Here is a 27,456-nt window from a genome sequence, read left to right on the forward strand (position 1 = left end):
TCTTATACAGCCATTTTCACCTCTGAGGTCTTTGTACAGGGATCAGCTTGTATCTGGTACTACAATGCAATCTGTTGCTATTTTTTCTAAAGCTGCCAAACATGGCACATTCAGTAAAGAGACAACCTGCTACAAATATGACTGAAATAGATGATGTATTGTTGTGCTTCATTTCTGTTGAATCAGTTTTTTTAGAGTTTACAAGACACATGAGAGTTTTCAGAAATGGTTCAATTACACCAGTATCACTGACTCAGTGTCATGAGGCTTTTATTTATTCTCTATTTTTCTATTTTAATTAGGCCGACGAATAATTAGCATGTTTTCCAGCTGGAGACTTAAGATGTTTCCTACGTCTTTAATCCATAAAGCTCAGGACTGTTCATTTTGGCTTTAGAGTTGAAAAGCTGGTAATAATTGAATTTGGAGATCAGAATATGAATCAGAATCAGATTCAGAATTGGTTTTATTGCCAAGTAGGTTTTACACTTACAAGGACTTTTCTCTGGTGCTCTTGGTGCAAGTACAGATAAAATAAAAGAGATGTAAGAAATATGGTTAAGATAGATAAGGTATGTGCAGTTACTACGCAGTAGTAATTAAAATAGTCAACAGAGCTGATTTGCAGTGGCACGGGTAGTGTTTATCAGCGATGCAGCAGAGGGGAAGAAGCTGTTCTTTTGTGGCAAGAGGTTTTAGTCCTGATGGACCACAGCCTCCTGCCTGAGGGGAGGGGTTCAAAAAGTTTGTGTCCAGGGTGAGAGGGGTCGGCCAACCCCTTGGTTGCACGCCTTAAGAGCCTAGAGGTGTACAGAACCTGGAGGGATGGCAGGTTACATCCGATCACCTTCTCAGCAGAGCGGATGATGCGCTGCAGCCTGCTCTTGTCCCGGGTGGTGGCTGCAGGGTACCAGATGGTGATCGAGGAGGAGAGGATGGACTCTATGATGGCTGTGTAGAAGTGCACCATCATAGTCTTTGGCAGGTTGAACTTCTTCAGCTGCCTCAGGAAGTACATCCTCTGCTGTGCCTTTTTGGTTATGGAGGTGATGTTCATCGCCCACTTCAGGTCCTGGGAGATGATGGATCCCAAAAAGCAGAAAGACTCCACGGTGAGCACTGTGGAGTCAGAGAGCTTGATGGGAGCAGGGGGGGCTATGTTCCTCCTGAAGTCCACCACCATCTCCACTGTCTTCTGGGCGTTGAGCTCCAGGTTGTTCCTGCTACACCAGGTCACCAAGTTGTCTACCTCCAGTCTGTAAGCAGACTCATCCCCATCAGAGATGAGTGCGATGAGGGTGGTGTCATCTGCAAACTTCAGGAGTTTGACGGACTGGTGCCTGGAGGTGCAGCTGTTGGTGTACAGGGAGAACAGCAGTGGGGAAAGAACACAGCCTTGGGGGGAGCCAGTGCTTATGGTCCTGGTCTCAGAGACTTGCTTCCCCAGCTTCACATGCTGCATCCTGTCAGACAGAAAGTCTGTGATCCATCTGCAGGTGGAGGCAGGCACACTCAACTGGAGGAGCTTGTCCTGGAGCAGGGCATGGATGACCGTGTTAAAAGCAGAACTGAAATCTACAAACAGGATCCTGGCATAGGTTCCTGCTGAGTCCAGGTGCTGCAGAATGAAGTGGAGAGCCAGGTTGACGGCGTCGTCTACAGACCTGTTGGCTCTGTAGATGAACTGTAGGGGGTCCAGAAGAGGGTCTGTGATGGCTTTTAGGTGGGGAAGCACAAGATGTCTTTCAGATGGAAATTTAGAATAGCCAAAAGACGAGGACTGCACAGTGGCTTGGTGGTTAGCACTTTTGCATCTAGAAGATCCCTGGTTCATGTCCCGGCCTTCCTACGATCTTTCTGCATGGAGTTTGCATATTCTCCCTGTGGATGCATTTGCTTTCTCTGAGTACTCCGGCTTCCTGCCACAGTCCAAAAGCATGCTGAGGTTAATTGGTAACTCTAAATTGTCCATAAGTGTGAATGTGACTGTTTGTCTGTATATGTAGTCCTGTGATAGACTGGTGACCTGCCCATGATGTCCCCTGTCTTTACCCTAAGTCAGCCCCCCCGCGACTCTAATGAGGACTAAGGAGTGTATAGATAGTGGATGGATGGATGTTTTTAGACTGTGGGAGGAAGCAGAAGTACCTGGAGAAAACCCACGCATGCACAGAGACAACATGCAAACTCCATGTAGAAAGATACCAGGAAGGTGGGGACATGAATCAGAGATCTTCTAGCTGCAAAAGTGCTAACCACTAATCCGCTGTGCAGCGCCCTCAAGTATTTTTTAGAAAATATTCTAGGCTAACGTGAAGCATACTATATAAATGCTTTACATTGTTGTTTATTATTGCTAAAAATATGTATTCACTTTACGTGGAAATATAGTTTACAAAGCAATTGCAATTTTCCCTACTGTGGAATCAGTGAGGATTATCTGTTCCAGGGACATGTGATGGTCAGCAGACAGAGTATTAGAAGCCTCTCTGAAAGTTGGGTAACAAACTGGTTTCATTTATCCTCTGCTCTGTTCAGCCAAAGGAACCTGTCTGGTCACAGCGGAGTATGATGCTGAGGGTCCAGATGAGCTGAGTGTGGCACCCGGTGATCACATCACCATCGTGGGAGTTCTGGTGTCTTGTTTCAATTGGTTCACAGGGCAGAAGGAGGCTACAGGTGAGGTGGGTCTGGTCAAGACAAGTTTGGTGAAACCATCCGCTGATATTTGCGAGTGAGTATATCCACAAGAGCAGCATTAGTTATTTTAACAAAGCACACATCAAAATATTTTTAAATTTCCTGTACCTTGTTTAATCTCTGCCATCAATTTAGCTCCTCAGATATTTTTTTGGATGGAGAAGAATGGATGTTTTTCAGTCGACAAGAAGACAAAGTCATAGAGGAATCCATTGCAGTCTTGAAGACCAAATCTCAAAATGATATTGGTTGTACCTACAAACTGGGTAAGACAGACAGGCAGCAGGACTGTCAGGTCACACAGCTATACAGAGATTTTCTGTCTTCATTTATGTATTACAGGTTATAATGCAAATCCAATTTCACATTGTCCACATCCACAACTGAAACAGTCACACTAATTCTGCATTTAGAGGCTTTTGCAAGCACAAATTCTTGGTACATTACCCTGTAAGGCATAATTCTACACTATTTTTATGAATCTGTTCATAAATTTCAAGACTTCTTGGACCAGATTTCAACTTCTCTCCTGCCGCTGTTACTGTAACTGTAAACATACACATTCTCAAATTTTCATTTCTGACTTCAGATTAACTTTAGACATTAGATTAATTCAACAAGCTCTGAAATGTATTGTAGCATGTAATGTTTATGAGCTTTGATGATTACTTGCTGACATTTTATGATGTCTTCTCTCTGACTTTCTTGTACTTCATGTTTGATCAGATATCATCACTTACCAGGACTTAGAAAGAAAAACATCACGTAAGTAGTGCCAGTGAAATATGTCATACATTGTTTTATTAATGTGTCTTGTCTTCTCTATATGACGGCACGGTTTTTCTCCCATTACTTTTTTTACAGCCAACTCTTCAAGAACAGCTGACACACAGCAAAATGAGTTGAAGAGAAATGTTCAGAAACTTCTTGATCAAGGACAAGACTCACCACCAGATTCCATTGTGACCATAAGTAGTAATCCAGAGGACTCAGTCCCAGCTACAGAGGCAGAAAACCCAAGCCTTCCTTGTTTCACTGTTCACCCAGTTGTAGAAGGAAAAAACAACACAGAGAACTTCATTCCGCTCTTCTCCTTTTTGGAAGGACAAAACTACAAAGCAGAGTTTGGCATTCTGTACGGACTGACCCCTGAACTGCTCGCATCCTCCACCTTTACAGGTCACTCAGACGATGATGAGCTGATTACTTTTTTGGGTGTTGCCAGGGAAACAGCCAGGAAGAAACGACTCTTTTGGCCGCAGACTCGATTGTGTTTCCTGTTGGGTAAGCTCTGTACTGGAAGATTAAAGTTCAGCCAAGCCCGGGTTTATTTAGAGGAGTCTCTCAATGTTCCCCGAGAAGTCTTCACAGACCTCCGCCTGTTGGCTAGCATCTACTCCAACCTGGCTGCCATATATCTTTTGCAGAAAAACACAGAAAGTTTCTTTGCTCTGACAGAACGACTTGCTGCCTTGCTGTTGGGAGTCCCAGATTGCCTGAAAAGCCTGCAAGACAACTCTGTTCTTAAATACATCCTCAAGAAAGCTGTCCTCTCTCACAACAAAATGGCAGAGGCTCGAGCTTGTCTTCTGTTGGCGAAATACCACTGGGCCCATGCTGAGGGGGTTTGGGTTGTTCCTTATCTGGAAAGACTGCTTGTTCTTTGTGATGAAGCTCAGAAAACATGGAGCATCTCACCCACTGATGGATACCTGACCCTGGGAAGGCTTTATAGCAAACTCCAACTTCCCCACCTGAGTGTCAGTTCAGCCAGGAGAGCCTCTCTCCAGCCCTCTGCTATGCTGTCTGACTGCCTTGGAAGTCTGGCTTTAGTTTTGGACAATGTCAACAGACAGTGTGACAACACAAAACAAGAAAGCACCATTCTGCCTCAAGTCGCTCCATATTTGCATCAAGCTCTTTCTTTTACCATGGTCCATGATGTCAGAAGTCACAATTACTATGCTTTGAGTCATCAACTAACTGTTTGTCTCTGCCAGCTCTTTTACAAGCACAAAATGGTGGAACATGCTATCCGCCATATGCATATTCTCATCAACAACAGCCCATCTTCACAGCAAGCCCTCATTCCTGCTCTAGAAAGAAACAGTGCCCTCATCTGGTTGGCATGGCTTCACATTGACAACAGTCAGCCTAATATTGCTTTGGAAATTCTGGACTTAGTCCTAGCCTCAATGCCAGAACATTGCACAACCCCTCAGGAAGGTTAGTGGGCTTCTGTGGCTTCATGCATTAAAAAGATAACCAGTATACTAAAATGTCAGATTTGTGTCTCTTGTTTGCTGACGCTAGCTAGCTTGTACAAGAACCAGATTATGAACTAGCTAGTCCCAAGACTGATATTAGTGGTAACTTTCTGTGAACAAGTAAGCAGATATTTGAAAACTATCCCAGACCAATGTCTTCTTTGCACTCCAAGAACTATGGATAAATAACAACATTTTCACCATGGAAAATGTTCCTGTGGTGGAAACACACTAAGAGTACACAGGACAACTATGGGAGTTCTGATATAGGTGTTTGTCTCCTGTCTGTTGATTTCAAGTTCAAACATCATTGCACATGTATCTCTTTAATATTTGGGATTATTTTTAGTCCAATACTATGTGTCACAATGTGCAGCTCTCTGTACAAATTTAAAATGTGGATTAATTGAAAAACAATATAGGCTCCAGCACCCCCCACGACCCTAGTGAGGATAAAGCGGTGTATAGAGAATGGATGGATGGATGAAAAACAATATGCGATGTTGATTGGCACGTGTAGCATTAGTTCTTTCGCAACTGTTTGAGTAAATGTGTTCAATTTAACACAAAGGTGTCATTCTCAACATGCGTGGTGTGGCTCTTCGATGCATGGGTGACCTCCGGAGGGCAGCAGAGAGCTACCAGGCTGCTGTTGATGTCTGCCAAGAGTATGAGGACATGCCAAACTGGGCTGTAGCTCAGGCTAACTTGGGTAAGAAAGAATATCATTTGAAACATGTGGCTTATATTTTCAAAAATTTGTGATGTAACTCATCTTCATCTTCATGAAGGGCTGCTGTGTCTAAAGGCTGGAGCTAAAGGACTAGCACAAAGACACCTGACTGAGGCTGTACATCTGTTCTCTGAGCTCAGTGAAGAAGGCCATGAGGCAAACTTCATCACTGTGCTGCTGGAGCTGGGACAACACAGTGTGAAGCAGCGGCAGCTGGACTATGGGAGAGGTTGCTATGAGTGGGCTCTGTTGTTGGCTATCCATGCCAACCTGTCAGACTGTAAGGGTGCCAGTCACACAGTCACTTGCATTTGTTCTTTGTTATCATCTATGTTAAGACTGTCTTTCTGTTTTTGCTTTGTCACTCTGCCAGACCAGCTCACCGCAACCAAACATCTATGCAGTCTGTATGGGTGTGAGAATCCAAACCAGGCCCAGTGCATCATCTACAGCCAACACCAGGTCCAGCTGCTGAGCGCCACAGGAGACAGAAGGCAGGAGGGAGATGCACTGGAAGCCATCAGCAAGCTCTACCTGACTCTGGGCACAGAGAGGTATGTGACTATGGAGCTGGACTGTTTTGATTTGCACTGGGGTAATACAATGCTGTTTAAAGCAATGTGCACACATACATTGTGCAGCTCTCTGTAGGGGCGGCATGGCTCAGTGGGTAGAGTGGCCGTCTTGTAACTGGGAGGTTGCAGGTTCGATCCTCGGCCCGTTGAACTCATGTCGAGGTGTCCCTGATCAAAACACCTAACCCCTAATTACTCCTGGTGGGTCGTGGTTAGCGCCTTGCATGGCAGCTCCTGCCATCAGTGTGTGAATGTGTGTGTGAATGGGTGGCTGTGATGTATCATGCTTTGGATAAAAGCGCTATATAAATACAACCATTTACCAACATTTTAAAATCAATTTTAAACCTAACATGGAGCCAGTGTAGGGAGGAAAGCTCAATGGTGATGTGATTGTGCCTCTTTCACTTGGTAATGAGATAAGCAGCAGCATTGTGTACCAACTGGAGACAGTGGAGGGAGCCCCAGCTGGGAAATGGTATTGCAATAATCGAGCCGACAACAGATGGAACAGCCATAGTAAAACAGCAATAGATGGAAATTACCTTATATTAGAATAATCTTGAGCAGAAAGAAACAAGACTAAATTACATTTTTGACTTTATCATTAAAACAGGGATTCATATCAGATATTGCCAAGTTTCCTAGTAGCTTGTGTAATATTATTTGACACCGAGACAAGATTAGCACCAACAGAGCTGATGGAATTCAGGGGATCCAACAGAATAACCTCAGACTTATTATTACATTTAAGAAAAATGAGTGCATCCTGGATTTAATATCAGAGAGGCAAGCAATGAGATTTGCAAGGCTGCTACGATCTTTGGTTTTTAATGGCATGGCTGAGCATTGAATTGCTAAAGCACATCATGTTTTTTATCCCCTGGCTAAGGTTTTCTATGTACACTGTGTCCCAAAAGTTTGTTCTCCCCACCGGACAACATGTTTGATTGTTGGGTTCCACCTGGTCAGTCAGGTACTGCTTGGTTGTTTGGTCAAACTGTCAGGTTCCAGAATATAGATTTCTTGCTTGACTGAAATGTATTACACTCACAACCAAATTTTGTAAGTGTTGTGACCATTTCCAGGAGTTAGGGTGGAAAAGCTACCTTTTCAGAGTCTGAGATTCGTGCTCAGGCCATTGTTCTTTGAAATATAGGAAAAACTTGTCAGCAAGTAGCTCAAGCCCTTGGCAGAAGTATCCACTGGGTGCAGAAGTAGTGGAAAAGGTACAACAAAGGAGGATCCTTCAAAGACTTGCCTTGCTCAGGACGTCCATCTGGCTTAACTGCAAGAGCCAAGACTCTGATGAGAAAGGCCAAAGATAAAAGACACGAGTCATGCCAGTGACTCAGTCAGAGGCTGAAAAATCTTGGAGAGAATGTTTCTAAGAGCACTGTGCATCGCTATGTAACAGAAACATTGGGGCTGAAAGCTTACAAGAGGCAACGAACCCCGTGACTCAGCAAACTGCAAAAGGAGAAGAGACTGGCTTTCACAAAGAAGTACATAACTCTGACTCCAAAAGACTAGGAGAACTGAATTTTCTCTGATGAATGCCCTCTCTACTTATTTCCAACACCCAGCAGCCAAAACGACCTCATCTATGCAGATGATGGTGAAAAAGTACCATCTTCTGATGGTAAAATTGAGTGTCCATAGCATGGTTTGGTGGGCTATGTCCACTTCAGGTCTCTCAGTGCTGCACATTGTGTCTCAAGGTGCACAGTATTCTCCCAACAACAACTGCTAAATCTAATCAATTGGTCCTTGTCATGTCTGACCTTCCCTGAAAATTTCATCCAAATCCGTTTTTGAGTAATGTTTCTAACAGATAAACAGACAAACAGACAGACAAACCAACTCCGACTGTCATATAACTATGTCATATAACCCTGCCTCCTTTGTGGAGTAAAAAATAATACAACTGTAGTTCAGTATAATGTAGGTAGCCTTCAGGATGACTTCTTTAACAGGATAGACATACTTCATTATTTCTTTTAGAACATAAAAAACTAATAAATAACTTAGGAATAAATGAACAAATTTAATTATATAAGTCTGTCAAACACTGTGGTTGAATGAATAGATAGTCAGTGAAACTGATGTACTTATCAAAGCAAGATGGTGTGGTATTCTAATCCCATAATGCCCCTAAAGGCTTCATTTGGACAGAATCTCTGATTTTCATTTCGTATCTCGTTACCTTTTTTACAAGTTGGAAGTTTGGAAGTTTAACCTTCATAAGATAAATACAAACACTAAAATAAAACACATTGGCCATGTCCTGCTTTTGCTTTGAGCTCTTGTTTCCTTACGCAATAAGGGTTTATTTGTGACATTTCAGGGGCATTCACTTTCATTATTGCCAAATGTAAATGCCTATGAATGTTTTCAGGGCTTACCGGGCAGCTCTGGACCACACCAAAAGCAGTCTGGGCATTTTCATCGACCTCGGCTGTAGGGAGAAGGAAGCGTATGGCTGGTTGCAAGCAGGGAACATCTACCACCTTCTGGGCCAGACTGAGCTTGTGGACATTTATGTTCAGGTCAGGGATCTGTTTTTCCAGTTGCAGCATAATACTATATTTAAACTACTACCATCAATAAAACCCAACACTTCCCATACATCTGTTTCACATTTAAAGTCCTCCATCATCGATGTATAGGAATAGTTTTACTCCTAATTATTAACTGATTTACTAAATAAGAACTCACTAACTGTTTTTTTTTTTGGTTGACCAGAAAAAAATAAGTATGACACTGTTGAACCATTCTGAAAGTGGTGTGTGAGTCAATTTTATATGGTCATACTAAAAAGTAGAATAATTGGTTTTGTTAAGATGAATGGAGACATCACATTTGTAATTTGTAGGTTTAGTAAATGGTTTGACCTTCATTTGGTTCTACAAAGTGCTTTGAAATGTGTTTCCCATTCAAACACGTCAGCACACCAAACAGTGGCTTTTGTGTTGCCAGCTCAATCTCGGCATTAAAATGTTTTTAAAAGCCTGTTTTATTTTTTTCAGGCAGCTCAGGATGTTGCTCTGGGCACAGGAGACACCACCTTCATCCTGAAACTTCTGGAAGCTGCAGGAGACATTTTCTTCAACAGCTGCCAGGACCGGGACAAAGCTATTACATTCTACAGGGTACAGTCCAAAGAAAAGAAAAAAAACGCTGTCATCATTCCAAGGCCTCATTATGGGGCCACCTTTGACATAAAACTCAGTAATTCTGATGTAGGGTTATTATTTGTCTGTACTTTATGAAAAAACAAATCACATTATCAGTCTTGGGCCTGCATTTTTGTGCTATGATGATGTTATGAATTATAGTCACAACTAGGAAAAAAGACCACAGTGTGATACTTAAACATGCAACTGTCATCTGTCTTTACCATGTAGGACTATGCGCTGCCTATTGCAGTGAAAAGCAGCAGCATTCACACCAGACTGAGGCTGTGTAACAAGCTGACTGAAGTGATGCTCGGTCTCAAGCTGTATGGAGAAGCACTGGAATTTGCTCAGAGTGCCGTGGACATCAGTATCTCTCTGGGTAAGCAAAAGCAGCACACACAAAGGTCTTTTTACTTTGCTGTAGGGTGTGAAAAGCAGCATCACACTGCCGAAACAATAATTTCCTGGGGAGGACTGCAGCAGCATTTTCTTCTCGGCTCTATAATCGTTGTTGCTGCGAACCGAAGTTTAAAAGATTCAGATATCTTGACAGTTTGAAGTCACGTGCTCTTACTGAAAGGCTTTGTGTTTGGTTGTGCATACAGGCGAGTGTCTGAATGAGCGAGTGGCCTACCACCGTCTGGCCTCTCTGTACCACTTTCTGGAACAGTACGAGCTAGCTGAGCACTACTACCTGAAGACGTTGACCCTCTGCCCAACACCTCTCCAGTTTGATGAGGAAACGCTGTACTATGTCAGGTTGTACCAGACACTTGGAGACATCCTATTCTATGATCTGAAGGTGAGGGATAAGATCATAGGCATGGGATGTTTTTCTTTACTTCAAAACTCTGAAATCATGTAAACCTGGTGGTCCCCTACAGATACATTCATTGCGTTAAATGTGATTACCTGTACTGTGACTAAATTAAAATGCTTTATGCAGAATATAGATGACTCAATAAGAGCGATGAAATATAATATTCATGATCATGCGTCTTCTTGCTTATAATGAACTCCTTATATTGGCAGAAGGAGCGAGTCCTCTTCCATGAAGCCCACCATGTTCCACAGCCTTATTACTTTACACAGTAGGCCAGAATGGACAAAATAAACAACACTTTGTACATGGCAACCTTAGGTTCCACTGCAGGCTTCAGAGAGGGGTGATCAAGTGTGTTGTAATCTGCTACCTCACTGCCAGATTGCACTAAATCCCCACAGACTGGTTCTTTTTTTTTTGCTTCTGCCTCTCCAGGATCCTTTTGATGCTGCCGGATACTACCACCTAGCTCTGGCTGCAGCCATGGATCTCGGCAACAAGAGGTTTCAGCTGCAGCTGTGCACCCGCCTTGCCACCATCTACCACAACTTCCTAATAGATCGGGAGCTCTCACTCTTCTTTTACCAGAAGGCAAGAGGATATGCTTCAGAGCTGAACGTGAGGAGGATTAATATATCACCAGATCAGCAGCATAGCAGCACATCACAGTGCAAGTCTACAGGACAATAGGAAAGACCTTGTAGGAAGAAGACAATTTTCCACAGATGATGAAACAAATGCTGTTTTTTTGGTACAGAAAATAGCCATGCAATAAATTTATAGCGCTGATTCCTCTGTGAAGAAAAGAAATTCATTTTTTATAGACATTTCCTGCGGATAATGAAGATGACAAAGCCTGACTTGTATTTTGTAATTGTTCATTGCATTAAAGAACTCTGAGCCGAAGTATCAGAACTGAAGATGAGTTATTTGTGTCCAGTGATGGCCTGATTATTCCACTGTAAATGCATAAGCATCCTAAGGCAGTATCAGTAGAGTTCACATTCACATTTCAGCTTTTTCTAAAAACTAAATCCCCAGTGTTAACATGGATGATCATTTAAGTTTATGTTAAGGACAACAGTGTTAATTCTGGCCTCGTCTTCGAAAAACTAGCTTTTGTCCATCAGTTCCATAGATGGTTCTAAATACAAAGCTTCTGTCATGGTGAAAAAGTCAGTTAAAGATGTGAATGAGTGCTGCAATAGTAATCGCTCTACTTTTATATATGCTACAACCTTGGGGACGGTGATTTCTTGTCTGGAACTGTGTCCTTTTCTTTCATAAAGGAGACTCTGACTTAAAAGGGAAGTGTAATCCTGCTGGAATAAAGTCACCCAACGGCATTGGGAACAGATTGCAGAGTAAGCGTGCACAAACTAAAGGTTTTGTTCTCAATCTGATTCATGTGCAGTTAGCACTGACAGCCTTTTATAACAAGACCCAAGACAATTCAGTGGGATCACAGAGCGATGTGGTATCCAGGGGGAAATCCCACATACACAGCCTCTATAGACAGCATTCAAGAAAAAAAACAACTTTGCCCTTTAGCGCTGAATTGCAAGATGAAAGTAGTACTCAGAGATTTTAGAGCACTTCAAGCTTCCAACTGCTGACAAGTTTTAATGAGATGCTGATGTCCTTTAACCTAGCTTAGCTAGACTGTATTCCCATTATAAGGGATATACGAGAAATACACAATATAAAGGCTGTCTGGTCCCCAGGCAAGATGTCCTTTTTCTTTAAGACTTAGCCCCGGCCCATAGTGTCAGAACTAACCTAAATTGAACCCCACAGAAACCCATGTGGGGCCTTGTGAAGAGGAAGGTGAGAAATAATGCTTCACCCACAATAATGCTTGTGGGTGAATTTGACCCGGGGCATGTTTAACTGTCCAAAAGTGTCAGAAATCAAAACATCCAAATAAAAATAGTTTATGTCTCATTGTTGCACACATACACACAAGCTGTTGAGGATGACACCCAGACTCTTAACCTGGGAGGAGGGTGAAACCGAGGAGTTGTCAATGTTAATAGAAAAGCTGCTGGTTTTGGATAAAGTGGACCTCAGTTTCATTACTGTTTAATTTGGGAAGTTTTGGGTGAACCAGGTCACTTGAAACACCATCTCAGCTTTCATAGCCACTTCCTGTGTTTTACATTTCTCCCAAACAGTCTCCCTTAGGAGAAGTCTGTCTATTTGTGCCCGAGTGACATCATTTCCTCTTCCCCTTCCAATACTCTGTGTTTTGTATATTGTGGCAAGCGGTGTATAGAGAATGGATGGATGGATGGATATTGTAACTGCTGGTCTGCTGTGTCTTTCTTCTCTGCACCTGAGTCTCAGACCCTCATGACAATTCCAGTGCATAGTTATCAGCAACATTGGTGTTGGCTACACTTACATTTCTGATGCTACCACCAGGTGGAGCCAAGTGAAAGACGTTTGTAACTGTGCTCACAGGGGCTTTATTTATATGACCACCACAAGGTGACCAGTTGAAACTATATTTCCATGCATGAAGACATGAAAAACTTAAAATCTGTGTAAGTTATCACTTCCAAGGGCGCATGAAACTGCTTGCATTTAAACTTGATTAGTGTGTGATTATTGAGTCATAATGTGTCAAATGCTCACCAGAGACACAGGAAAATAAATATTACTGAACTCTCTCTGCATCCCTCCATTACTTTCAGAAGCACTCTGTTTTTCCTGCTGAACAAAGAGCCATGTGTCTCCTCAAGTGAAGGCCTACTTCAAATAAACACTCCCACAGCTGGGTGAGATACATATGTCTTGGTCGTCACCTCTCTTGTCTATCCAAACAAACCTCGACTGTCGATTGGTGGACATGAGCAGTCCACGGCCAGCTTCCCCTCTGTGGCCACAGCCTGTCAGACAAAAACAAGAATTAAAAGCAAACTCCCATCTGCAGAGTGCGTGTGTCTCTGTTGGGTGGGAGGGTTCAGTGTGCTCCTGTTCATGTGAGAACCAGCTTATGAGGAAAAAAAAAATTTTTGCAAAGTGAGGTAATTTGTAGAGAGGGTCATTTGGAGTGAGCTGCACAGCGTGGCAGTGGTTAGTACTGTCGCCTCACAGCTAGAAGATCCCCGGTTCTGGGTCAGGGATCTTAAGGGCACTGCCTAATCTGACCCTAAGGAGGATTAAGCGGTGCATAGATGATGGATGGATGGATGGATGGATGGATGGATTGATGGATTGATGGATGGATGGGTCATTTGGAGTCTTACCTTTGTAGCTCTGACCATCATTCCTAATGCCTGTAATAATAAACATAAGCTATACTTATAAATCACTTTACGAAGAAAACCACTATTTACAAAAGGATCCACTAAATTATACAACAAAAAAAATTGGAAAAAAGAAAATGATGTTTAGCATGTTTTATCCAGTGTATAATTTGTATTTTTAAAAGAACACACAGAAAATATTGTAGAATGTAGATGAACTGCAGTGAATAAAAGCCCCAAAGTACAACTCCAATGTGAGGAATAAAGAGTTGTAGTTTCAGGAAGACAACTTAAGGGATATTCCAGCTCAAATTATCAGAGGCCTTATTGTAGCACTCACTCTGCAATAGTCACTCTGTAATAGTTCATGTTGGCCATCAAGATTCCCAACATGAACAGACACCTGCCAGTCACAGTCAGTCACTTCCATATTACTGGACCTGCTCACTGTCAGTCACAACACCTGAACCAATCACCAGCAGTCTCTCTCCCACCTGGAATCCACTCCATTCCTTTGTTTGAAGCACATCAGCTTCATTCACTCACACACAGCAGTAAATTGAACAACAGGATCATCAAACACCACTCATCTCTGGAAACCATTCACTTTTCACAAGCCTGGAAATCTGGAAATCACACCACCAAAGAGGAAGTGAGTTCAAACTCTTGCTAAGCATGTTGAAAGCTGTTTAGCATCATGCTAATGCTAATGCTCATGCCAGTGCTAACAGGCCTTCACCACTGGAACCATGCTTCTGGATTTCTGGATGCCACCCACCTGAACCCATACTGTGCTGAACATTGTTGAGCAACTCATGGAAAATGTGATTATGATGATGATAATAATGAAGACTGTCTGCTGAACAGGTTAGGCTCCTGTGGATGAATTGATGGCGAGCTACCCTGGAACGAACTGGAAAACAGTTGGCTAGATTTGCCCCTTCACCACCCCACTCATTGGCAAGCCTCAAGCCTCACAGCTTCATCCCTTCCCCAATGATATGGTAGGACTTGCTTAGATAGATTGTTTCACCCTGTTTGGATTTGTTTTCATTTTGTTAGGATTTGTTCATGGACTTGTTTGATTAACACCATTGGCAACAGTGGACCCACGTTCACCTGAATTCAAAACTGTCAGTGAATTGTTGAACTGAACATTTCTGTTTTTGTGGTACAACTTGTTATACCTGCTCAATCAGTGATGATTTTTCACTTTTATGACCAAGTATGTCATATTTTAAAGTGCTTTTTACACTTTATTTTGTATTATTGTAACATGTAAGTGCATGTGGTTCAGAAAATGCCACCAGTTGACTTCTGCATCATCGCTTTTTTTGTTAATGTGTGCTCAAGGCTCGGGCTTTTCATATGCCAACTTTCCCATGATCAGAGATTGTTGGATCCACTTGTCCGGTATTGCAGATTCTGAATCAGTGCCATAATTAATATTAACAGTGAAAATGTGCTGTGGTTCAAACATAGCCTCAAATTTACCATTTCCGATATTCTTATTTTTCTTCACAAGCAATCACAAGATACACATGAGTAGAAAATTATGTACTAAATATTAGGTAGGTGGATGATCATCCGTCCATCCATTATGTATACTGCTTAATGCTCATTAGGGTCACAGGGGGCTGGAGTCTATCCCAGCTGGCTTAGGGTGAAGGCAGAGAACACCCTGAACAGGTCAGCAGTCCATCACAGGACTACATATAGAGACAAACAATCACACTCGCACTCACACCTATGGACCATTCAGAATCACCAATTAACCTCAGCATGTTTTCAGATTGTGGGAGGAAGCAAGAGAACCCGGAGAAAACCCACGCATGCACAGGGAGCATGCGCAAACTTCATGCAGGAAGGTTGGGACGGAAACATGGATCTTCTAGTTGCATGGTAAAAGTGCTAACCACCAATCCACTGTGCAGTCCAGGAGGATGATCAGTGTTTGTCAGATTGGCTGGTCATCACTATACAGAGATATCTAAAATCCTCAGCAGAGCCTAACACCAGATCTCATGAGACACTGTCTTGAACAGTTTCTCACACTGTCTCTGAACTGGGACATACTGGTTTCAGTATTATGAACAATGAGCTGCAACGCTGCCTGAAGTCAGACATGTTGTAGTCTCATGTGTTTGATGGCTGTTGACAATGAATGGTTTTCATTCTAGTGACGTTTATATGTCATTTGTTCGCACCTCTGTCTTGCCATAGAGATTCTGAGCTTGATGAAAAAGCTCAACTAATCTACTATAGATATACTCGTTGGTAAATACTTCACTGTTCAAAAGTTGGGGGTCACTTAGAAATGTCCTTATTGTTGAAAGAAAATCATTTTTTTTCAATGAAGACAACATGAAAATAATCAGGAATACAGTCCAGACATTTTTAATGTGGTCAATGACTATTCTGGCTGGAAACAACTGATTTTTAATGGAATATCTACATAGAGGTGCAGAGGAACATTTCCAGCAACCATCACTCTTGTGTTCTAATGCTACATTGTGTTAGCTAATGGTGTTGAAAGGCTCATTGATGATTAGAAAACCCTTGTACAGTTATGCTAGCACATGAATAAAAGTGAGTTTTCATGGAAAAAGTGAAATCGCCTGGGAGACCCCAAATTTTTGAACAGTAATGTCTGTGTATCCACAGTGAACTTCCCTATTTACCATCTCAGAAATGATACACTGAATTGTGAACCATAACAAAATGATCTGATATGTGAAGGTATCAAGAGAATCACAATGTTATGAGAAAACAATTTAGAACAGAAGAACAAAATGAGTTGATCTTGAGATACCAACATACTAAAAACACAAATCACAAGGGAACCTTTCGCAGCAACTTTCAGTTTTTTCATCATGCAGTTCACATCCAGGACTGTACAGCTAAGCTAGCAATCAGAGCCTAAAAGAAAAAACTTAACAGGGTAGTTTGTGTGTGTGATGTAGTGAGTGAAGGTCCTCACAGCTCTAGCAAGGTTTAGGTGTAAGAGTGTGAGTCGTAAATTGTCCTTACAAGGGGACATTAAAGGCATGTTCTCATATCCCACTGGCAGGAGAGAACGGATGAGTTCATGTTTTGGAAAGAAAGAAGAAACAGCGGTGAGTACATAAGCTGCCGTAGAGTAGCAACCTGAGGTATTTTTTAGGTGGAACCAGAATGGCTGTAGAATAAGTAAGAAATATCCAGTAATATAGGATACTATTGCACTTGTCATCAAACATCAGAGAACCTTAAAAATAGTGAAATAAAGACAGCTACATACAAAATGTGTCATGAATGTGTATATACTATTCTGGAAAAAATTGGGGGCGGGTCGTGGGGGGATACATATTAAAGAATATTGATATTTATGGACAGTAGGGGAAACACAACAGGAACATAAATGAATGTGGAGTAAAACAAAATAAAATTAAAATGTCACTGATATATATTTCATGAACTCAATCAACCAGTCATCCAGTGATCCATGGAATATTTATACAGTGCAGTGAAAAAGGATTTGGCCCCCCCCCCTTGCAAGTTCTTTTTCTTTTTGTATACTTTCCCTACTTTAATGTTTAAGATCAACAAACAAATGTAAGTATCAGACAGATAACCAAAGTAAACACAAAATGCAGTTTTTAAATGATGATTTTATTAATTACGGGGGAAAAACTATTCAAAGCTACTTGGCCCTGCGTGAAATAAGTAATTGCCCCCTAAATCTATTAACTAGTTGGGCCACCTTCAGCAGCAACAACTGAAATTGAGCATTTTCTAGGAGTCTTTCACATCTCTGTGGAGATATTTTGGCCCACTCTTTGCAGAATTGTTTTAATTCAGCAACACTGGAGTAGCCTAGCCACGCTAGACCCATGTTTCTGAAGGCACAAGGGTCTAGGGCCGTTCGACAGGGAGGGAGGCGGGCTAAAAGGTTGTCTTTCAAATCACTCTGCAGGAATTGAGTAGGTATACAACCAATCAGTGCAACGAATAGGCTGACGTAGTTCCTAGAGCGCCGGCGGATTGTGGCTAAGTCCCATTAGCTTCCCAACCAGCGGAGCCAACTGGTATATTAAGGATTTGCCATATCCCGTCGGCATAAGTCCAAATACGTCTTTCTTCTCAATGAAACACTTCAGTGCCATCCTTTGTTTATCTTTCAAGTTGAATTTTAGCTTCAAATCTTTAAGGGCTGTGGCCAAAGCCAAGTCGAAAGATAACTGTTTATTGTGCGCCGGTTGTTTCTGTCAGAATTGTCGCGCCTCTGCCGTCACTTAGTTACGCCCGCCTTCTGACTCTACACTTCATGGTGATTGGTCCGGCCAGTTTTAGGAGAATCCAGCCTCAAGCCTTATGGAGGGTAACTAGACCCACCCTGGCAGAGAATTAAATTCGTTGCCGTGGGTTGTCTAGTGTGGCTAGGCTAACACTGGAGGGTTTCCGAGCATGAACAGCCTTTTTAAGGTCATGCCACAGCATTTTAATCAGATTCAAGTCCGGACTTTGACTGGGGCACTCCTAAACCTTCATTTTGTTTTCTTTGTCAACTTCCTGGTGTGTTTTGGATCATTGTCCTGCTACAGAACCCAAGTGCGCTTCAAGCTTGAGGTCACAAACTGATGGCCAAACATTCTCCTTCAGGATTTTCCAGCAGAGAGCAGAATTCATGGTTCCATCAATCACAGCAAGTCATTCAGGTCCAAAAGCAGCAAAGCAGTCTTAGACCATCACAGTACCACCAGCATGTTTGACTGCTGGTATGATGTTCTTTTACTGAAATGCTGTGTTATTTGAGATACACACTTTCCAAAAAGTTCAACTTTCGTCTCATCAGTCCGTAGAATATTCTCCCAAAAGTCTTGGGGATCATTCAAATGTTTGTTCACAAAAGGAAGATGAGCCTTTATGTTCTTTATGGTCACCGTTTGTTTTTACCTCGGAGTTCTGCCTTTTATGCCTTTTTGCCCAGTGTCTTCCTTATTGAGTCACCAACACTGACCTTAACTGAAGACAGGGAGGCCTGCAGTTCTTTAGATGTTGTCCTGGGTTCCTTTGTGACTTTCTGGATGAGCTGTCGCTGTGCTCTCAGGGTAATTTTGGTAAGTCGGCCACTCCTGGGAAGGTTCGCCACTGTTGCATGTTTTCTCCATGTAACCCTTTCCAGACTGATATATGTCAATTACTATATTTCTCATCTGTTCTTGAATTTTTTTGCATGTTTTTGAGATCTTTTCGCCCACTTCATTTTGTCAGACCGGTTCAATTTAAGTGATTTCTTGATTGAACAGGTCTGGGGGTAATCAGGCTTGGGTGTGGTCAGTGAAGTTGAACCCGCCACAGTTAATTCATGATTTAACAAGGGGCCAATGACTTTTTCCCATAGGGTCAGTTAAGTTTGGATAGATTTTTTTCCCTTAAAACATTACATCAGCATTTAAAAACTGCATTTGTGTTTACTTTGGTTATCTTTGTCTAACTTTTACATTTGTTTGATCTTAAACATTTAAATGTGGGAAATATTTTAAAAAAGAAGGGGGCAAATATTTTTTCATGCTACTGTATATTCATGTGTTGATGGTGGAAAATGTATTGCTATTTTGCATAATACTATTAATGTATCTAGAATTAATAAGGGAGGTTTTGTAGTGACCTGTATGTGGAATGATGTCGTTGTGTTACACCCTCCTTTTTTAAATCCACGTTTGAAAATAATTTTGTAGCTTCTGACTGTGCAAACAAATTATTTGGAGACTTGCATATTGTAGTTGTGTGTGTCCTATTTTTCATCTCTTCCAATGATGTAACAAGACTGAAATCACTGTCTTCCTGCCTTGCTCTTTGTCATGCTTACACTGGCCTCATGAAAAGTCTCTTTTCAGTTCAATAGTTTTGGAAAGTGTAATTCAATGTGCAGACTCTTTGTTCTTCCATGGAATATCTTGCCCTACATACAGTTTGAGATACAAACACATTAGCCCGTAGTATTCTGTCTCATTACACACTGTGCTGTCCATCTTATGTGGCTTAATTAACTTTGAGTGTATGATAGACAAGGCAACGCATTGCTATTACTAATTAGTCTCTGTCAGTCACACTGCAAGCATTAGATGTTAATCTAGTGGAAATCTCTTGATCCCCCATCTGTAGACACTTCAGACTCTGTTTGACAGCTGTGTGCAACTCCAGTGGTTGCAGATGACCTCGTAGCTGACTCAGATGTGGCTGAGAGCTGTCTGCCTGCTGCTCAGTCTGGTGAAGCCAAGTTTCAGGCCCTCGCTCTCTTTTCTTCCTCCAGCAGTAAAAGCACCCTCCTACCAGGAAAAATAAACCAGTGTCTGTCACACATTTTAAGGACACAGTCTCAGCTTTAATTCCAAACATGTGGGAGGAGACAGTTAAATCACCATTGAGGTGTCTGTTAACAGTGTTTTTTTTTGTTTTGTTTTTTTTTTACAGTGCACACTTTACTTCTTCCCTTTTCTTATTTTCAGTGTTGTGATCAGGACAGCCTCAGATGTGTCTCTGAGTGCCAGCTGGGCAGCATGTCGTCATGTGAAGGGGATGTGTCTTCAAGTGAACTGTGAAAGCAAAGGTACGTTTTAAAATAAACGAAAAAGCGCAAATGCTTAGAGCCCTTAAGAATTGTACAAGCACATGGCGTTCGGTGGAGACCTGAAAGAATGTGGCTTTAAGTCTGACTCTGAGGTCATAAGGCAACAGGGATGTTGCCAACATCTGACTCTGAGCTCTGTTGTCACGCCTCCAGACAAGCAGCTGCTCCACACATCTCCTCCCTCTATCCGACCGGCATCACAGTGGATGTTTACTCAGTCCGGTCATCTGGATAGCTCAGGACACACAATTACGCACGACTGTACAGCGAAAGGTAGACCGTTCAGGCAAGACTGCTTTATTCGGATGCATTTCTCAATACCAAATGGACGTAGTCTTACTGTACTGCTGCTCATTGTGAATTAGGATTTCCATCTGTGAAGTTTGCAGAAAGTGATGAGTCGTACCGAACCGAGAGACGTGGTCGACGCGTAAACTTTCTTCACCTCTCTGTAGTTTACATCAACTCCAAATCCTCCAGCGAAATGCAGATCGTGTTGTTCAGTGCCGTGATCCTTTACCTCAGTGAATATGCCAGTGCAGAGCCAAAAGCCAAGTGTCCAACACGGTGCGATGTGAGCACTTGTCCGAGCCCCAGCTGCCCCAGTGGTTACGTGCCAGACCGCTGCAACTGCTGCCTGGTTTGCGCTCAGGGAGAAGGAGAGCCATGCGGCCGCAAGGACGACCTGCCCTGCGGTGACGGACTGGAATGCAAACACCCGGCGGGCAAACGGCTCTCCAAGGGTTTCTGTCAGTGCAAATTTAGCCACGAAGTGTGCGGCAGCGACGGGAAGACGTACGGTAACGTGTGCCAGCTGAAGGCGACCAGCAGAAAGGCTCTGCAGCAGGGACTGCCAGGCGTCACGCAGAGCCAAAAGGGACCGTGTGAGACAAGCGCAGGTACGATTCATTGTGATTAAATTTGGTTAGAAGGAACCAGTTGACAGGGGTGCGCCGAGAATTCTTGGGGCCCACCACAGCAGTCTTCTTCATGTCCTTTAACTTCAGTCTAGGTCATATAGGAAGACCACATTAGTAGCACCAAAGCAGAAATTTGGGGAAAAAATATCAAAACTAACAATCAAAGATAAGACTTAGGGTCACATTTCTGACCAGGTAAAGCCTGATCACTGTGAATAATAAAGTAGGACAGTTTTAATATTCTCATTTCACATTTTTAATAGATGTCAGAATTCCATAAAACACACAACCCTTATATAGAGCTCAACTGATATCACCAATTTCTCCAGACTTGCATATATTCGGTTAAATTAGCACTTTGACAGAAATACCAAAAATTGGACATGCTGAGGTTAATCATCAGTTAATAATCATGGTTAATCATCAATTAACCTCAGCATATTTCTACACTGCTGCACAATGGCTTGGTGGTTAGCACTGTCACTTTGCAGCTAGAAGATCCCTGGTTCACATTCCTGCCTTCCCAGGATCTTTTTGCATGTTCTCCCTGTACATGCATGGGTTTTACAGCTTCGTCCCACCGTTCAAAAATGCTGAGGTTAATTGGTAACTAAACTGGCAGTAGGTGTGAATGTGAGTGCGATTGCCTATCTCTGTGTGAAGCCCTGTGGTAGACTGGTGACCTGTCCATTGTGTCCCCTACCTTCACCCTAACTCAGCTGGGATGGACTCCAGCCCTCTGTAACCCTAATGGGAATTGAGAGGTGTACAGATAATGGATGGAAATACCAGAAATTAATTGGTTCAGAAAAAAATCCACTTACCAGAAAGCGCTTGTAAATGTATTTTCCTTATGTGAAACATCCTGCTCACATATCTAGGTCACAGTTCTTTAAGAATCAAATTTAAGGTGTCCTACTCAAAACAAGTGATAAGGATGAGGATCTGAAACAATTGTGTTGATGTATTACATTTCAATTTTAAACATTTATATCTATGTCCACCTTAAAATCTGCTTAGTCTTCAGTATGCAACAACCTTCCAGTTCAGTTGTGTCATAACAATGCACTCTGCTCACAAAAAAATCCAACTGGACAAAACAGTCTAGGTCGAAGTCCATTTGGTAATTTGATGATGAAAAAAGGTTCAGATGGCCTAGTAAATGAATTATGTGGCTAGACTGTTTTCTTAACTGTTGCTTCTAATAGAAATCATCTTTGTCCCTTAATCTGGTGTTGCAAGCAGTGTTTCCCACAGTGTCATGTTGACTCATCAGCAGTGTGCAGTGTGCCCCCTCCCCAGCCACACTGCCACACCCCCACACTGTGGTTTTTCTCCACATTAATTGGCGCCAGATTAACAAGACTAATGCTTCACAGGGGCAGTAAACATTGGTTAGATGGCAGATGCAGCTCTAACAGCCTGTTAAAGCTTGACCAGAAGTAATTATTTGGAACACTGGGAATTAATAACCACACTTCCAGGAAAACGACTGTTATTCTGAGCTGCAGACAGGCTCAGGAAAATCTCTCAACCCAAACACAGAGGTCATGTACTGTTTGGGACACTGCCAGCTTTATAAAATGAAGATCCCAGTATGAACTTGACACAGTTTAAAGTAAAAATCTCTCAACAATTGTCGGATTGATTGTCATTAATTTTCCTCTAGACATTCATCTTCTATTCAGGGTCAGTGCTCATTAACAAATTTTTAGCACATTAACACACCAAACTATCATGGTAAACACTACTATATCATCAGTTTAACATGCTGGACAAATTTCCATGGAAATGTCAGGCAGATTTTAACCAAATTTGCTCAAAATTAGAAAAAAAATATTTCAATCCATTACTGTTATGTACAGTATCTCACAAAAGTGAGTACACCCCTCACATTTTTGCAAATATTTAATTCTATCTTTTCATGGGACAACACTAAAGAAATGACACTTTGATACAATGTAAAGTAGTCAGTGTACAGCTTGTAAAACTGTGTAAATTTACTGTCCCTTCAAAATAACTCAGCACAAAGCCACTAATGTCTAAACCACTGGCAACAAAAATGAGTACACCCCAAGTGAAAATGTCCAAATTGGGCCCAATTAGCCATTTTCACTCCCTGGTGTCATGTGACTCGTTACTGTTACAAGATGTCAAGTGTGAATGGGGAGCAGATGTATTAAAATTGGTGTCATCGATCTCACACTCTCTGGACACTGGTGGTTCAACATGGCACCTCATGGCAAAGAACTCTCTGAGGATCTGAAAAAAAGAATTGTTGCTCTTCGTAAAGATAGCCTAGGCTATAAGAAGATTGCCAACATCCTGAAACTGAGCTGCAGCACGGTGGCCAAGACCATACAACGGTTTGACAGGACAGGTTCAACTCAGAACAGGCCTCACCATGGTCGACCAAAGAAGTTGAGTGCACGTGCTCAGCGTCATATCCAGAGGTTGTCTTTGGAAAATAGACGTACGAGTGCTGCCAGCATTGCTGCAGAGGTTGAAGGGGTAGAGGGTTAGCTTGTCAGTGCTCAGACCATATGCCGCATACTGCATCAAATTGGTTTGCATGGCTGTCATCCCAGAAGGAAGTATCTTCTAAAGATGATGCACAAGAAAGCCTGCAAACAGTTTGCTAAAGACAAGCAGACAAAGGACATGGATTACTGGAACCATGTCCTGTGGTCTGATGAGACCAAGATAAACTTATTTGGTTCAGATGGTGTCAAGCGCGTTTGGCGGCAACCAGGTGAGGAGTACAAAGACAAGTGTGTCTTGCCTACAGTCAAGCATGGTGGTGGGAGTGTTATGGTCTGGGGCTGCATGAGTGCTGCCAGCACTGGAGAGCTACAGTTCATTGAGGGAAAAATGAATGTCAGCATGTACTGTGACATACTGAAGCAGAGCATGATCCCTGGGCCGCAGGGCAGTATTCCAACATGACAACGACCCCAAACACACCTCCAAGATGACCACTGCCTTGCTAAAGAAGCTGAAGGTAAAGGTGATGGAGTGGCCAAGCATGTCTCCAGATCTAAACCTTATTGAGCATCTGTGGGGCATCCTCAAATGGAAGGTTGAGGTGCGTAAGGTCTCTAACATTAACCAGCTTCGTGATGTCGTCATGGAGGACTGGAAGAGGATTCCAGTGGCAACCTGTAAAACTCTGGTGAACTCCATGCCCAAGAGGGTTAAGGCAGTGCTTGAAAATAAGTATGGCCACACAAAATATTGATACTTTGGGCCCAATTTGGACATTTTCGCTTGGGGTGTACTCATTTTTGTTGCCAGTGGTTTAGACATTAATGGTTGTGTGTTGAGCTATTTTGAGGGGACAGTAAATTTATACTGTTACACAAGCTGTACACTGGCTACTTTACATTGTATCAAAGTGTCATTTCTTTAGTGTTGTCCAATGAAAAGATAGAATTAAATATCTGCAAAAATGTGAGGGGTGTACTCACTTTTGTGAGATACTGTAAATATTAGAATGGATTGATTTGATAGATTAATTTGAGCAATTTCTTTTACCATCTAATATTAAACTATTGCTAACTAAAAGGACAAGTCAGAGAATGACATTACCAAAGCTCCAGTCAGACATATCTTTTTATTATTGTGAGAAAGTTTGCAATGACTTAAAAGCATACCTTAGCACAAACTTGCCAAATTACTTGTTTTAAAATTGAAATTAATCCATTAATTCAAACATCATTTGGAAATGTGAAGAGTATTATTAGAACACAGAATGCTTAGACATGTGCATTTATAAACCTTAAGGAGGAAGCTTGGAAAATTTCTCAGACATGCCACCCATCAGCTTTTATTTGACTTAATAAGGCACCATCTGTCGCGGTTACTCAGGGAACTTGAGTGCAGACATTTAACATAAACACGTCCAAAAATAGGTTAAATAAAGATGATTACAAAGACAGGGATGCAAGTAACAATGTAAAAAAAAAAGGAGACGGGAGTGTGGTCTAACCAGAAATGGAAACTAGGAGAGGGAGAAAAGGAACCAGGCTAAACAAGTTCAAAGGGAAGGCTAGCAGGATGAGGGAAAACTGGCTGATGCCTAATGGCAAACAGAGCTCACAAGATAGACAGAACCAAGGAGCTTAGCAAGAGCTAAGAATTTTGGTTTGATTTCAAAAACAGGGCCTGTACTATTCAAAAGAATACAATTAAATGCTACAGAATGGGGAAATGAATCTAGCAGGATGTGTCCTATCTGTTAAGTTACAGAGGAAGCAAATGAAGGAGGGATACTCAGTTTGCAAAGTCGACCAGCAGCAACACAATCGCAGAGGAGCAGAGTTCCAGAGCTCCAGGTGCATGTGGAGAAGAGGAATCCAGCTGATCGTAGAAGTGAAGGCAGGCAGGCAGGCAATCCAAAGGACCGATAGGATTGTGGCTAAAGACACATGGTGTGGTCCAGAGGGATTCCAGTGTGGCGTGCAAGACAGAGCAGAAAACTAAAGCTGAATGACAGTCAGAGCCTGTTTCTGTAGTACTAGTTTGGATCTAGCCCTTGCCTGTTTTCGGGAGGGCAGACCTGATTGGAAGCAAGTGATCTAGCTCCCTGCACAGGTGTTACTCCTGTTGACTGAGTCGTCACTTAATCACACATGCATACACAAACACACACCCTATCAAGCCCACAGAGAGGAGAGAAGGACTGCGTGGTATGCAGAGGCGGTGGCAGGGGTCTGACACCATTTTCTTATCCAGCTTCTAGCTCTCTTTAACACACCTGAGCTTGCATCGGTTCCATCTAGAGCCAAGACCTTTCAAATAAGGAGTTAGGTGTTGCCTTTAAGCCACTCTACTACTTCAGACCAAGGTAAACAATAGTTTACTGGAAACACTGCTGTCAATCAAAGGTGCATGGCTGGCAAACAGGTACATACATTATCAATTTTCACGAATGTAGCAGAAACTTCCTAAAAGACCTCCAGCATCTGTTTTAGATGACCTAAATGCTGCAATTATGACCTGGCTTGTTGGAAAAAAGATTGGCTTACAGTGCCTATATAAATTATTCACACCCCTTGGATGTTTTCCCCTTTGTTCGAGTCTTCAACCAAACATAACAAACTTCTAAATAATGCCAATTAATAAAATATATAAAAAGTGATTGCAAAAATGTTCACCCCCTTCAAAATCACTCCCCTTATTCAACACAGGTGCAGCTAACAGGTGTTAGAAATCAACCAGTTAGTGAAGTCTAGGGCATCTGAAAGGAGGGAATGTGTCGGAAGTGGTTGCAGTATGTAGACATTTGTATCGAGAGGGTCCAGTCACTGGTGAAGTCGGGATAGATACAAAAAATGTTTATATGCCACTGAAAATGTATTGGAGTGTACTTATGCCAGTCAAAATGCAAAATAACACGTGTAAATCTACCTCGCACAAGCCGACCTGAAAAACTGAATGACCATACAAGTTCAAGAGTCATAAGGTAGGCCACCAAGACATCTATGTTACAAGTTACAGAGTTCAACAGCTGAGATAGGAGAGACTGTACATACAACAACTACTCACCAGGTTCTTTACATTTTAAAGTTTTATGGGAGAGTGGCAACGAGAAAGCCACTGTGGAAGAAAGCTCACACTAAATCTGAACTAGAGTTCCCAAGAAGGGATTTTGGGAACAGAGAACGGCTGTTCTTTGGGCTGATGAGATCAATATTGATCTTTTTGGCCGTCACCCTTGCCACTATGTTTGGCAAATACGAACCACTGCACGTTACAACTGGCTCTTGGGCCACAACAAAAGAGGAGATGTACAGAGAGGTTTAACTACAACGAAAGATTATTTATCAAGAAAAACATGGCATTTTTATGTTTGTGGTAGTAAGCATCAGTGGTGTATGGTTGGCAGTGTTCAATGTGTGGTGCATGTTGTCAGTGTAAAGGAAACCAAAGTAAAACAAAGGAGAGCATGGGTGGCTGGGTGTGAGAAGAAGCAGAGCAGAGAGAGCTCTGGCTCAGCAGGCCAACTTGCATAACCAGGTACACCAGGTTAGGTGATTATAGACTCCACCTAGCCAGAGACCTGCAAGAGAAGAGCAACAGAGAGAAAACCAAGGCTCTGGGGCCGTAACACACATCATCACAAACACCCAATCCTCACTGTAAAGCATGGTGGTAGTAGCATCACCAGGCTTAATGCTGGAATTGCAGCCAGAGATGCATCTATCAACCATCAGTCTTGCTTAGCCAGGCCATTCAGTAGAACACAGGGGTCTGGCTACACCACACTATCATTCTGCAATAGAGGAGTCCTGCTTTACTGCACGATCAAAATCCAACTCCAAAAATTTTAGTTTTTCATTTAGTGATAGGTTGCTGACTGGAGGTCGCTGTTGCAAAAAAAAAATCCACTTCAA

General features: G+C 42.3%; 2 protein-coding genes across 3 annotated transcripts in view; both read left to right on the plus strand.

Moving 5' to 3' along the window:
* Positions 1-11,183, plus strand: part of LOC110962121 (SH3 domain and tetratricopeptide repeat-containing protein 1) — a 25,982-nt gene extending 14,799 nt beyond the window's left edge. For both annotated transcript variants that reach the window (XM_022210022.2, XM_022210021.2), the window contains exons 8-19: positions 2,539-2,734; positions 2,836-2,966; positions 3,427-3,465; positions 3,565-4,926; positions 5,539-5,679; positions 5,759-5,980; positions 6,074-6,254; positions 8,674-8,824; positions 9,305-9,427; positions 9,683-9,833; positions 10,060-10,256; positions 10,713-11,183. In XM_022210022.2, coding sequence (XP_022065714.2) covers positions 2,539-2,734; positions 2,836-2,966; positions 3,427-3,465; positions 3,565-4,926; positions 5,539-5,679; positions 5,759-5,980; positions 6,074-6,254; positions 8,674-8,824; positions 9,305-9,427; positions 9,683-9,833; positions 10,060-10,256; positions 10,713-10,967 — 3,149 coding nt within the window. In that variant the 3' untranslated portion in view covers positions 10,968-11,183. The remainder of the gene's footprint in view (positions 1-2,538; positions 2,735-2,835; positions 2,967-3,426; positions 3,466-3,564; positions 4,927-5,538; positions 5,680-5,758; positions 5,981-6,073; positions 6,255-8,673; positions 8,825-9,304; positions 9,428-9,682; positions 9,834-10,059; positions 10,257-10,712) is intronic.
* Positions 11,184-17,354: 6,171 nt separating this feature from the next.
* The window catches only part of htra3b (HtrA serine peptidase 3b), a 40,399-nt gene continuing 30,297 nt past the window's right edge, over positions 17,355-27,456 (plus strand). The window contains exon 1 of the mRNA XM_051943608.1: positions 17,355-21,040. Within this exon, the coding sequence (XP_051799568.1) occupies positions 20,626-21,040 (415 nt within the window). The 5' untranslated portion in view covers positions 17,355-20,625. The remainder of the gene's footprint in view (positions 21,041-27,456) is intronic.

The sequence above is a fragment of the Acanthochromis polyacanthus genome, chromosome 23 (assembly GCF_021347895.1).
Source record: "Acanthochromis polyacanthus isolate Apoly-LR-REF ecotype Palm Island chromosome 23, KAUST_Apoly_ChrSc, whole genome shotgun sequence".
Classification (NCBI taxonomy): domain Eukaryota; kingdom Metazoa; phylum Chordata; class Actinopteri; family Pomacentridae; genus Acanthochromis; species Acanthochromis polyacanthus.